Source organism: Elephantulus edwardii, unplaced genomic scaffold (assembly GCF_000299155.1).
Source record: "Elephantulus edwardii isolate Elephantulus edwardi_28Jun2011 unplaced genomic scaffold, EleEdw1.0 scaffold00480, whole genome shotgun sequence".
Classification (NCBI taxonomy): domain Eukaryota; kingdom Metazoa; phylum Chordata; class Mammalia; order Macroscelidea; family Macroscelididae; genus Elephantulus; species Elephantulus edwardii.
Genome location: NW_006400230.1, coordinates 121,561 through 135,265, shown reverse-complemented (window position 1 = coordinate 135,265; position 13,705 = coordinate 121,561). Strand labels below are relative to the sequence as shown.

Here is a 13,705-nt window from a genome sequence, read left to right as displayed (position 1 = left end):
TGGCTGACTATTGCTCTTCCTGGGTCTCTTCCTTGCCCATCTGGCGGCAGAACTCCGTCTCTGGCGGCGGAACTCCATCTTTGGCTGTTTTAAACTTCTGTTCCAGGATTAACTTCTTGTGGCTTAGTGCTTTTTCTCTTCCATTTGCAGCATGGTGCTGACACAAGCATGAAAAACAATGTATTCATCCTTTGTAAATAAATCAGAGTAATAGAAAGAAATTAAAAAGAAATAATTTTTTTTTATTAAAAATTTAAATATAAATTTTAGAAAAAGAAGAAAAAAAAAAGGAAATGGTTTCCCAGGAGAGGGCAATGTGTCCTCTAGATATGGTATATAAGTGTTGTTTTCAAAACTATTTCAACACCCAGACCCAGCCTGCAGACGTTTTCCCAGTCTGTGACTTTCCTTCTTACCCCATTGGAGAAGTTTTTTGATGTTCATAGGGATTTGATTCTTAAAAGGTCCCATTCACCTATTTTATCCTCTCCCAATTAAAGTTTTTTCAAGATGCCTGATTAGGCATCTTGTGGATTAGGGTTCCTAGAGTTCTACCAGGCTTTTCTCTGATGTTTATAGTCTATGACTTTATTCCTAGTCTTTGATCCACCTTGAGTTGTTTTTGGGTATGGTGTGAGGTGAGGCGTACTTGAATTTTCTTCAGATAGTTTTCCAATTTTGCCAACACCATTTGTTAAAGAGGCTTTCATTTTCCCCATTTAACTTATTTCATCTCCTTGTCAAAAATCAGTTGATCATAGGAAAATGAGCTGATTTCTAGGTTCTCCATTCTATTTCGTTGATCTGTGTGTCTGTCACTATACCACTACCACGCTGTCTTGACCACCAAAGCTGTGTAGTAGGATTTGAAATCAGGGAGTGTGATGCCTCCTACCTTGTTTTTCTTTTTCAGGAGTGCTTTGCTTATTCAGTGTCTCTTTCTGTTCCAGAAAAAAGTTGGACAATTGGGATTGCATTGAATTTGTAGATTGCCTTTGGTAGAACTGTTATTTTCAGAATATTGAGTCTTCTTATCCAAGAACAAGGTATATTCTTTCATTGCTCCAAGTCTCTTTTTTGTTTCTTATAGTAATATTTTGTAATTTTCTTTGAATAGGTCTTTTGAATCCCTAGTTAGACTTGCTGCCAAGTATTTTTAAAATATTTTTCACAAGCAATTATGGTTTTATAGACAGGATATGACCGACAGCACTAACCAACCACATCCAAGAATATTTTAAATCCCTTCTTCAGTGGACTACAAAGTCAGAAAGCACTGAAAATCCCAGTGAGAGCTTCATTTGAATAGACAAAGTTCCACAGAGGGTTAACCTTTTTCACAAGATAACACAATTCTGAAAATGTGAGGATTCCTAATCTGAAGATCCACAATGTAATGAAACAGAAGTGTTCTTCGAGGCATGTGTCTAGGATAGCACCTGGGAAGCCCAGCAATCTCCAGATATTGTGAGTCAAGTCTACACTGAGGACAGAGAGAGAAGGACATAAAAATAAATGTTGTGTGTCAGCATCAGAGAACCTGTCCTCCTAGGAATCAAGGGAAAGTCTCTCAGAATAAGATTTCTAGACTTGTGGCAATTCAGAGTGATAAATCTATGGTTTCTCCCACATCAGAGATACTTGCCCGTTCCTCCCCCTAAAGCAATAAAGTGGTAACAGTATAGCTGAAAAAGTAAGACATAATTCTGCATTTTCATGAAACTTGATAAAACGTTGTATTTCTGGAACGTGAGCAGGAGTAGCTAGTTCTCATAAGGCCAAACTTCACTTGACATCTTCAGCATGTTGTTCTCTCTGGTCGTTGTCTGCTTGGGCATCGCAGCCCAGCGCCAGCACCCTGCTTACACCCCGGCCAGTGCCTGCACCCTGCTTCCCTCTAGGTGCCTTCTCACCCTCCTTTGCTGCACCATTCTGGGTTTAGGTTCTGGTTGGAGGAGCAAGTTTCACCCATAACCTTGCAGGTCTCCCCACCGCCAAACCCTGGTTAATCCTTCACATTGTCCTGTCTTTCTCCAGCCTCTCTCTGGGTTCGGTGGCCATGGTGGGGGTGCAAAGGCAGCAACAGGCTCAGGACAGTCCAGAGTTCATCCTGGCCTCTTTTTCACCCTGCCCTGGATAGGGTATTGCCAATTCCCTCTGTTGCCTCTAGGCATGCAGGTCTGCAGATAATACAGACTTCTTATGCATTCTGACTTTTCTGCCCACTGGAAGACCAAAAATTTCCCAGCAAGCACCCTGGGGCTGACAACTATGAACCAGAGTTTTAGTTAATCCTCTCCAGAACTTGAACCTAATTTTTCAACATGCACTATCTCTTTGGAGCCAACAAGTCCCAGATGAAGAGGGATGATGTAGCTGCAAGCTATAGGTCAGATATTATTTCAGTTGAAGAGGAAAGGGGCTGCCATTTCAGGCCAAAAGAGGCAAAACTGGGGAGGTGACAAGGAAAAATATATCTTTAACTAAGTGTGTGTCCCCTAAGGCCAGAGGGAATTCCTAAGCACAGGCATGTGGGCTCGGAGCTGCGGAGGGGCTTCAGAGCAGACTTCATCTTGTACCCGTTGGCAAGGTGGCCATGCCTGCTCCCTGGCATGAGAGAACTACCCTCTGCCTCTGTCTGCTCCTTGCAGGCTGGGTGGCAGCAAACACACAGGGAACTCCAGTCCGTTATTAACAATTTGCTGCTAAGTAAATCATGAAGAGAAAAATGAAAGGCATTGTCAGGGAACATTCTGATCCTATGAAAGGCTTTGAGAACAAAGAGTGAGTCAATATGATAGAACTTTCCTGGAAGTTGAAAGGGCTGCAGACTTCCCCACTCCAGCAGTGGCATTCCTACAGTTGAGTAGGGGACACTAACGTGAGATCCAGCAGGTTTCTGTCTTTAGGGTGAGAGCCTGCCAGTCCATGGCTGGTGCCCAGTGCTTCAGCAGAGTCCTGACATCGCCAGTCTGCAACGAGATAATACAAGCCACAAATGCCAGCCAGGTGTATAACTTGACATTACACTCAAGGGTGGCACAGACCGTGGGGCCCAGTGGGGCGGGTGTCCTGCAGATAGTAGCTCAGCACTGCACGTACTTGCTCCTACAGCACATCAACAACGACCACATCCACGGGGAGAAGAAGGAGTTCGTTTGCCGCTGGCAGGCCTGCACACGGGAGCAGAAGCCCTTCAAGGCACAGTACATGCTGGTGGTGCATATGCGCCGGCACACAGGCGAGAAGCCCCACAAGTGCACGGTGAGTCGCCTCGCTTTCCACTTCTTCCTGTGGCTGGCCACGGGCCGGCACAGGCTGAGGTGGGGTCCTTGACTGGGCAGCAAGCAGTAAGACCTGTTTGCCTGCCACCACCAATTCTCTCCTCTGGTCTTGGCCCTGGCAGATGGTTTCGCTCTAGAGTGCCCTGCATTCCGTCCCTGCAGAGCCACCTTCATTAGTGCTTCCTAGCTTGAGCTGTGGTGAGTTCAGCCATGCTGGTTGGGTTTATAAAATAACCTTCCATACCCTTTACGGAGTCTACAAGATTTTTGACTGTTATAACAGATGAGCCTTTCTCATGTAACACAAAGAAAGTCTTCTGCTTCAAAGGGTTGTGCCCTTGTTATGCACAGATGTTGACAGGGCCAGAGCAGCTGGGGCAACTCTGTGTAACTGCTCTTCTCCCTGGGCCTGAGATAGCCATTTGGCTTCACATTAATATCCCTGAAATCAGACTGTGCCTAGGATCTGATACAGTGCATTTGTTGACAGATTTTTTAAGTGAAGTATAATTCATGTTTCATAAAATTTACCTTTTGAAAACTTTTAGTATATTCACAAAGTTTCACAACCATCACCACTATTCCAGAACATTTTCCTCATCCTAAATGAAACTCTGAACCAGTCAGCAGTCCCTATTAGCCCCTGACAACACTATGTCTTTGGATGTACTTACTCTGGGATACTTGTGAGAAACTGGTTTATTTTCACTCCTTATAATGCTTCTAGTGTTTACCCGTGTTGTAATATCAGGGCTTCTTTCCTCGTGCAGAGCACCCCAATGCATACACATGCCACACTCCCTTTATCTGTCTTCTTTTGATGCCAGCACATTAGGAGGCACTGGGAAGTCCTCCTGTAGGAGTGGTGCCAGGCATCTGTTAAGAACCACGTCACAGAGTACCCAGCAACGTGGGAAGTTCCGTGGCCTTGTTTTAACAATGTGTATTGGCTGGATTACACAGATTTCAGAGTTGGTTTGCCAGGATGTTGGCAGCTCTACTTCGGGTGCCCAAGTGTTTTCACTCTCCCATTTGTACTGATTTTTTTTACATCATGGAATTAGGAGAAGTTGTACAGTCTACCCTGAAGGCTCAGGTGGAGGGAGGGTGTGGGCAGCCCGCCTTGGCCTCTGCTGTCGCACTGAGCCATCACTGACCAGCCCTCCTCATTCCAGTTCGAGGGCTGCTCCAAGGCCTACTCTCGCCTGGAGAACCTGAAGACACATCTGCGGTCCCACACTGGGGAGAAGCCATACGTGTGTGAGCACGAGGGTTGCAACAAGGCCTTCTCCAATGCCTCTGACCGCGCCAAGCACCAGAACCGTACCCACTCCAATGAGGTACGTCTGCAGACACACCCTGGAGGTGTGATTTGTGGTCCACAAGGACTTGCTGCACATCCTTAGACACACAGGCCCCATAGGGCCTTGTAAGACTCTGTCCAGTTGGGAGGCTGTGAGGACCCCAGGCTCCCAGGGGCTGGGTCGATTCCTCTTCTCAGAGAAAGAGAACTGATGGGATGGCCCGCAAGGCCCCTCACATTCATGTGCCCTCTTGCTCAATTTTCTCTTACAGAGAAGCCAAAGTTGTGGCAGGTACCCTCTCTGTCTCCCAAGTTCTTTGAATTATCAAAGGGTCTTGTGCTCAGAGGAATGAAATCCTGTCCCCAGCACCCCATGACTTATAGGTTGGAACATTGGGACAGGAATGCTGGCTTATCTGCAGTTGTAAAATCCTCCTGTGACCTGGGTTCACATCCCTGAGCCATCAAGGCTCAAAGTTACCAGTTCCACAGCAAGCAGGGCTCCCATTTGGGAGTGCAGCTGTATCTGAGCCCCTAGCCCAGGGTCTCTGCAGTCAGCAGTACCTTGCTTTGGCTGCTGGTGCTGACGGCCCACCGTGGCTCATCTTCCAGCCATGGTGCCTCAGGCAGCTAAAGCCCTGGTGGAGCCAAGAGTGCCTGGGAGATGAAGCTGGGCAGGAGCAGTACTGTCTGCTGCAACCCACCTCCAAGTCCCACCCACCCACTCGGGCAAAGGTTGTGTGCCATGAGGGGTGTGTGTGTCTGCCCACTAACTGATGCCTCAGCTTAACAGTGTCTGGTTGTCAACCTCGTACTGGGGACTTTAAGCATGTTTCCTAGCCTCCCTGGTCCTGTTTGAGTGGGAGGCCCAGCACTGCCTCCTGTTACGGACTTCCGTGCTCTGTCTGCAGAGGAGGTGACTCTAGGGTCCCTCAAGGCATGTGCACATTCCTTCCCAGCTGTCTCAGCTGTGGCACGAGTGGCATTTGCCATACTAACAAGTGGTAAACCAGGCTGGACCAGGCTTCTGCACACCTGGGCCTGCTGGCCTCCAGCCACAGGGTGCTAGCTGTAAATAATGGGGGGCCCTGTCCCTGCCATCTTTGCTGGCCTCTTGGCCATAACAAGCCTGATCTTTCTCCAGAAACCTTACATCTGCAAGATTCCAGGCTGCACCAAGAGATATACAGACCCCAGCTCACTCCGGAAGCACGTGAAAACTGTGCATGGCCCAGACGCTCATGTCACCAAGAAACAGCGAAACGACGGACACCTCCGTGTCCCACGGCCCAAGGAGAATGGGGACAGTGAGGCCAGTGTCCAGCCAGGTGGCCAGGGCTCTGAGGAGAGCACAGAGGCCACCAGTCCCAGCCAGGCTGTTGAGGACTGCCTGCACATCAAATCCATCAAGACTGAGAGCTCCGTGGTAAGCCCAGTGGACTACTATGGCCCCAGGCCACTCGGCCTTCCCTGCTGACCTCAGAGTACTTCAGCATCCCTCTCAGGGCTTGCAGCCCCATCCCAGCTTGGTGCTCTAGATCTGGACCCCATATCACACCTGGGGCTCAGCCTCAGGACACCCATCACAGCTGGGGGTTTTGACTTGGAATCCCCATCACAGCTGGGGCTCTGCCTCAAGACCCCGCACAGCTAGGGCTCTGACTCTGGGGCTCTGCCTCGCAATCCCCCATCACAGCTGGGGCTCTGCTTCAGGACACCTCCCCCCACCCCCGACAGATCGGGCTCTGCCTCACGATCCCCCGTCACAGCTGGGGTTCTGCCTCAGGACCCCCCATCACAGCTAGGTCTCTGCCTCGGGATCTCCTATCACAACTGGGACTCTGCCTCAAGACCCCTGAAATCTGGGGGCTCTGCCTCAGGATCCCCTATCATAGCTGGGGCTCTGCCTCGGGATCCCCCATCACAGCTAGGCCTCTGCCTCAGGATCCCCCATCACAGCTCGGACTCTGCCTCGGGACCCCTCACAGCTAGGGCTCACTCTCGGGATCCCTTATCACAGCTGGGCTCTGCCTTGATATCTGTCACAGCTGGTGCTTTGCCTCAGGCTCTCCAATCAAAAGGTGGGACAGTGACCATCTGTCCACATAGATGTTGTTTGTGGGATCCTCCACCTCTAGTGCAACCCTTGCTGTCCTGGCTGTAGGAGAGGGTGGTGCCTGTCCTCCAAGGCTGCACCTTTTTGACACAGGTGGCTCCTGTGTGCCTCCAACAAGCATCCCCTCCTGCCCCACTCTGTCCTTTCTGCAGCCACACATTCTGGTCTGTACTCCTTTGTTCTAACCACTTGTTCTTTGTCTCCATCTCTTTCCTGACTGTACCTCCCCTAAGGATAGACAGTTCTGAGGTGAGCACAGTGGGTGGCTGTGGGGGCTGTGGTGGGACAAAGGAAGGTAGGTCAGGAGAGTGGTGTCCTTAGCTTAAACTGCAGTGGAGGGGGTAGGTGAGTCAGTCTGGAGAGGGTATTGACTGGCGAGGGGAAGCATGTGGAGTGGTCTGCTGGGCATAGGAGCACTTGGGGGATATCCCACCTTGGAATGAGCCCAGAGTAATTATACCTGAGTGCGCCTGACTTGGGCTGCCACACCAGAACCCCCATAGACACAGATGTGGACAGAATTATGTGGTTTTCTACACTGCATGTGCATCCAGTGAGCCTTCCACTTACTGCGTCCACTTCTTTCTGGGTCTGTCCACCCAACACCCAACAGAAACCAGTCAGGGTGGCTATATGGGCTGTGGCTGCATGCAGCATTTCTGTCCCTCCTGGCACCTGCTTCGTGGTGTGGCACATGGCTCTTGGTGAGAATGCTTCTGTGTATTTAGTGCTGATACCCTCAAGCTGAGCCTCCAGGGAGCACAGGCTCCATGTTTCCAAACACCCGAAGTTCACAGCTGGACTCTAGGTAGACTGGGGCAGGTAAAGTGCAGGCGCACAGATAGATGGAGCCATGGGTCTAAAATTACTGATGTCTCATGCATGCTGCTGCTATCCTATTTAACTGTCCCAGGCAAAGGCAGTCCAGGTTTAGAGAGGTGAAATGACTTGCAAAAGGACAAGAGATGCTACCCTATGGATGTGTAATGCACAGAGTGGGGCAAGTTTAGGGTACCAAATCCCCCCATCTCTCTCCTTTTGCCTCCTCTGTGGATGCACAGTGCCTATTGTGGGGCTAGTGAAGGGTGCCAGGTCCTCCCACCCTCTGACTCCATGCCCTTTTGCTGTGCCCCTGCAGCTGTGCCAGTCCAGCCCCGGGGCCCAGTCATCCTGTAGCAGTGAGCTCTCTCCCCTGGGCAGTGCCCCCAACAATGATAGTGGCGTGGAGATGCCAAGGACAGGGCCTGGGAGCCTGGGAGACCTGACAGCGCTGGATGATGTGCCCCTGGGGGCCAGCACCTCAGCCCTGGCCACACCTTCAGCTGGTGGCCTGCAGCTACGCAAACAAATGAGCACCATGCACCGGTTTGAGCAGCTCAAGAAGGAGAAGCTCAAGTCACTCAAGGATTCCTGCTCCTGGGCTGGGCCAGCCCCGCACAGCCGGACTACCAAGCTGCCACCCCTCCCGGGAAGTGGTAAGTGGGCCTGGAACAGGCCTGGGTCAGAGTCAAGGGCAGCACCAGGTGAACCTGCCAGGTGCCTTCTCATGGATGCCCAGGAGGACAGCTCCTATCAGCATCATCTTATTGATAAGGAAGCTGAGGGAGAGGAGTTATAAAAAAGCCTGCCCCAAATCAGTGGCAGTGTGGCTTTGGCGCTCAGGCTAAAGTGAGGGGTGCTCGAAGGAAAATGGAACTGGGCAAGAGCAAGCAGGATTCTGTGGAGGAGGCAGTGCTGAGGACTTAGCCTCCTCCAGAGGTATCAGGCTGAGTGGAGGGATCTTTGGCAAGTGTTTTCTGAATACTGCCTGTGTCATTCAAGATGACCACAGGGATTGACAGAACATTTTGGTGGGCACTGTGTGTACTACTCAGTTACTTCCTGAAAATAGACTGCTGACAGATGACCTTCAGTTCTCTGGCCCTACAGCAGAGGCTTTGGTCTTGCCCCTTACTGAGATGCTGCACCTTCCAAGGGATGGCCAGCATAGGTATTATCTCTACCCAGCTTCACCCTACATAGAGAGGGCATATGAATACTATGAGACTCGCCAAGGCCACCTTCAATCCTGCTTGGCAGTTCTCGCTACTGACACAGAGCACCCCCACCCCAAGAAGCTAGGACTTGTCATAGAATTAAGTACTAAGTCCATTCCAGGCTTTTGGGGCCTCTCCTCTCCTCCTGACAGTAGCCCAGTTCACAGAGGGGCCTGTTTTATCTCCCCATTCCACAGCTGGAGATAAAAGAGTTGGATATGACTAAGAAGGCAGGACCAGCTAACACAGGGAGAGAGAGGTGACATCTGCATGCAACTTCTGACCCCTGCTCTTGGTCTTAACACAACCAAATCCAACCAAACCTGCTTGTCATTGAGTCAGTGGTGGCAGCAGTGGTGGTGATGATGGTGATGTGTGGTCAAGATGGAATAGACTTAGAGCTGACCCTCCAGTGGGTCCAGTGACCCTCCAGTATGTCATTGTTGTTGTTATGTGCCATCCAGTCACTTGCGACTCATAGTGACCCTGTGTACAAGAGCCCTAAACCCTGCTCTATCCTGTGCCAACCTCACTGTCTCTGACACACCTACTCCCATTACCCCAGTCACTGAATTGATCCATTTCATCAAGGGTCTTCCTCTCCTGCACTGCCCCTCCGCTCTCCCAGACATGATGTCCCTCTCCAAGGACTGGTCCCTCCTTGCAACATGCCCAAAGAACGTCAAACAAAGCTTCAGAATCCTTGCCTCCAAGGAGGAGCCCAGTTTCACTCTCTCTTGCATAAACCTGTGTGTTCTCTTAGCAGTCCATGGTATATTCAACACTTCTCCAGCACCACAGCTCAAAGCATCAATTCTCTTTCTATCATTGCTGGTCATTGTCCAACTCTCTGATGCATAGCACACAACTGCAAAGACTATGGCCTGGATCAGGTGCACCTTAGTCACCAGCCTGATGTCACTGCTCTTCAGTACTCTGGAGAGGTCCCTGGCAGCTGACTTTCCCAATGCAATTCATTGCAAGAGCCTGTGGTGATGGAGGGGGAAGCTCAAGTTGCTCTTAAAGAATTGGCTAAAAACTAGGCTCAAGGAGTTAACAACATACCAATTGACGTATTTCAACAAATAGACACTTCCCTGGATGTTTTCAATAAGTTGTGCCAAGAAATCTGGAGGACAGCCACCTGGCCAACTGACTGGAAGAGATCAATATTTGTTCCCATTTCAAAGAAAGGTGACCCAACAGAGTGCAAAAATTATCAAACAATATCATTAGTATCACATGCAAGCAAGATTCTGCGGAAAATTATCCAAAAACGACTGGAGTAACACGTCAAAAGAGAACTGCCAGATATGCAGGCTGGGTTTAGAAGAGGCTGTGGTACTAGCAATATTATGGCTAATATTAGATAGATCTTGACTGAAAGCAGAAAGTAAGTACAAGAAACTATCTACATTTCATTGACTATGCAAAGGCATTGACTGTGTGGATCACAACAGGCTGTGGCTGACTCTGAGAAGAATGTGAATCCCAGAACACTTGATGCTTATGTGTTACCTATATTTGAACCCAGAAGGAGTCATCAGAGCAGAGGAAGGAGACACTACATGGTTCAAAATCGGGAAGGGTGTCTGCCAGGGATATATTCTGTCTCCACACCTTTTTCCATCTGTATGCAGAACAGATCATCCAGGAGGCTGGGCTGTATGAGGAGGAAATGTGGCATCAGGATAGGTGGAAGATTCATTAAAAATCTGTGTTATGCAGATGACACAACCCTGCTGCTGAAACAGAGGACCTGAAGCGCTTGCTGCAGAAGGTCAAGGACTACAGCCTTCATAGATGGATTGAAGCTCAACATCAAGAAAACAAAGATTCTCATCACTGGGCCAATAGGCAGCATCATAATGGATGGTGAAGAGATTGAGACTGTTACCCATTTTAGTTTGCTTGGCTCCATAATCAATAATCTGTTGGGTTTAGGAGGCAGGAAATCATATAGGAGGAGATTGCCCATTCTCTCCCGAGGAGCAGCTGGTGGATTAGAACTGGGTCGCTTTGGGATTACAGCGCAGTTTCTTAGCACTAGGCCACCAGAGCTCCCTGTACACTTTATTAATAGACACTCATTTGTTCACTGTGTTTGTTCTTTGTGTCATTTTCCTTTACTGAGTGCCAGTGCGCACCAGATGCTGCTGAGGTGCAGTTGCAGACTCTGTATGCCCAAGGCAGGGAGGGTCCAGTCCTAATCTTACCTGTCTCCTTCCACATAGGCTCCATCCTGGAAAACTTTGGCAACAGTGGGCCAGCGGGGCTGCATCCGAGTCCGCGGCTGTCCGAGCTGCCTACGAGTGAGGTGACCATGCTAAGCCAGCTGCAGGAACGCCGTGACAGCTGTACCAGCACGGTCAGCTCCGCCTACACCGTGAGCCGCCGCTCCTCCGGCATCTCCCCCTACTTCTCCAGCCGCCGCTCCAGCGAGGCCTCCCCACCCGTCCCAGGTCGCGGGCACAACGCCAGCTCAGCCGACTCCTACGACCCCATCTCCACAGACACGTCGCGGCGCTCCAGCCAGGCCAGCCAGTGCAGTGGAGGCGGCTCCGGGCCGCTGCACCTCACCCCTGCACAGCAATACAGCCTTCGGGCCAAGTACGCAGCCGCCACCGGTGGGCCCCCACCCACACCCCTACCGGGCCTGGAGCGCGTGAGCCTGCGCACCCGCCTGGCGCTGCTCGACACGCCCGGCTCTGCCCTGCCGCCACCCTGCCCACGTGTCCTGGGCCCACGGCGCAGCAGTGACGGCCCAGCCCCCACCCACCCCAGGCCCGCTCCCACCTTTGCGCACGATGTGCTGGGCCCTGGGGTGCGGCGGGCCAGCGACCCCGTGAGGCGACCTGAGCCTGCAGCGCCCCCACAGGTGCAGCGCTTCCACAGCGCCAGCTGCGTGGGCCCCACCACACTGCCATGCCTGGAGCGCTGTGCCTTTGCCCTGTCAGCCTACCCGTGTGTGGACAGCGGTACGGTCCGTGGTGCCTACTCGCCACATGCGCCTAGCATCAGTGAAAACGTGGTGATGGAGGCTTTGGCCGTGGAGGCGGGTGGCATAGGTCCAGATGACGAGCTGATGCTACCTGATGATGTGCTTCAGTATATTAACGCTCACACCAGCAGCGCCTTGCAGGAGAGCAGCCCGCAGGGGTATCCTGCTCAAAGCACTAGCTTCCCTGAGACTGCCAAGCTGCCCAGTCCGGCACTGCACAGTCAGCGGAGGATGGTACCTGTGGACTCGAACATGGGCCCCACGACTATGCCAGGAGGCTCCCAGCTGAGCTTTGAGGTGCCTGAGAGCCTCAACAAAAACACCATGCCTGTGCAGTGGAATGAGGTGAGCTCGGGCACTGTGGACACGCTGGCCAGTCAGATAGAGTCCCCACTCTTTCCACAGAACGGCTTGGCGCTAGGTCCACAGAAACAGGTGCTTGCTCAGTGCTCAGGCTACAGCCGGCAGAACCTGCAGACAAGCCCAGCGGGCCTGGACAGCACGCAGCCACACCTGGAGCCTCACTCAGGGCACAGGGCCAGTTATGTACAGCAGATGCGACAGCCAGCCACAGGTGGCCAGTGTCCCAACATGGCTACCACAACCAGTCCCTACTCTACCAGTGGTCAGGCCACCTCCCAGCTGAGCCCCAGCACCATGGAAGTCCTAACCCAGTATTCAACATCTTGTAGCAATATGCCAACCAAGTCAGGCCACCTGGGGCTCCCTCAGCAAATGGACATTGCTCCTGAGTCCACCATGCTGGGCAACAGACATAGAGAACTTGGAGACCCCAGTTCTTCCCTGACTGTGGTGCCCCCACCTCTCCCATCCCAGAGTTACCCACAACAGAGCCATCACTTGGTGGCCCCGGTGAGCCAGGAGGGCTTCCACCACGGTCCCAACCTTCTACCCTCCCACCAGTCTGGCTTTATGGAGCCCCAGCAGGGCATGATGGGGTCAGTAGCATCAAACTTTGGCCTACTGCAGCCCCGGCCTCCTGCTGAGCCCAGTCCAACCAGCCATCACAGTGGAGTGCGTGCTGGACAGCAGCTGGCCTATTCTAGGGCCACTGGTCATGCAATGAATGCTGGGTTGGCCAGCCAGGGACCAGCAGAGGCCACGCCCAAGGGAGTCATAGGCACTGTGCTGCCTGCTCCCACACAGCAGCCCCCAGAATGTGCCAACGGGGCCCAGGATCACAGCCTACTCTGCTACTACGGCCATATCCACATGTACCAGCAGGACAGAGGCCCTGGGAGCCACCCGGACTGCCAACTCACGCAGCCCCAAGCCTGTGCAAATAGCATGAAACCCCAGCCCTTGCCATCACCAGGAGTCAACCAGGTGTCCAGCACTGTGGACTCCCAGCTCCTGGAGGCCCCCCAGATTGATTTTGATGCCATCATGGATGATGGTGACCACTCAAGCTTGCTCTCAAGCACCCTGAGTCCCAGCTTCCTCCACAGCCTCTCCCAGAACTCCTCGCGCCTCACCACCCCAAGGAATTCTTTGACGCTGCCCTCCATCCCCTCAGGCCTCAGCAACATGGCTGTGGGTGACATGAGCTCCATGCTCACCAGCCTGGCTGAAGAGAGCAAGTTCCTGAATATGATGGTTTAAGCCCCAGGGCCCTGAATTCAGCGGGCTTGGGGGAACTGCTGTCCACATTATGGGCGCTTTATCTTTTGTCTTTTCCAAAAGAGTATTATTTAATAGGTCTGAGGAGTTTTTACCAATGGTTGACTTAGGCCACAGCTGCTTTAAGAAGTCTTATGCAGCCTTCCTGGTATTTTGGGGTTATTTTTTAAAACTTTGGACAGAGTCTCCAGAAGAAAGGAAGGCAGGAATGAAAAACTCAGTGCTCGGTACATACACGGTGCTTTCTGGCCTTTGATGTTGATAGGTCAACAGTCCTGGTGCTGTCACAGCTGTTGGTTGGCTAACAGAGGATTGCATCAGCCA

At 51.8% G+C, this 13,705-nt stretch overlaps 1 protein-coding gene across 1 annotated transcript in view; it reads left to right on the top strand.

Annotated features, from left to right (window-relative positions):
• Window positions 1-13,363, top strand: part of GLI2 (GLI family zinc finger 2) — a 76,726-nt gene extending 63,363 nt beyond the window's left edge. Inside the window, exons 8-12 of the mRNA XM_006902974.1 lie at window positions 3,115-3,264; window positions 4,460-4,624; window positions 5,732-6,013; window positions 7,842-8,178; window positions 10,974-13,363. Coding sequence (XP_006903036.1) covers window positions 3,115-3,264; window positions 4,460-4,624; window positions 5,732-6,013; window positions 7,842-8,178; window positions 10,974-13,363 — 3,324 coding nt within the window. The remainder of the gene's footprint in view (window positions 1-3,114; window positions 3,265-4,459; window positions 4,625-5,731; window positions 6,014-7,841; window positions 8,179-10,973) is intronic.
• The last annotated feature ends 342 nt before the right edge of the window (window positions 13,364-13,705 follow it).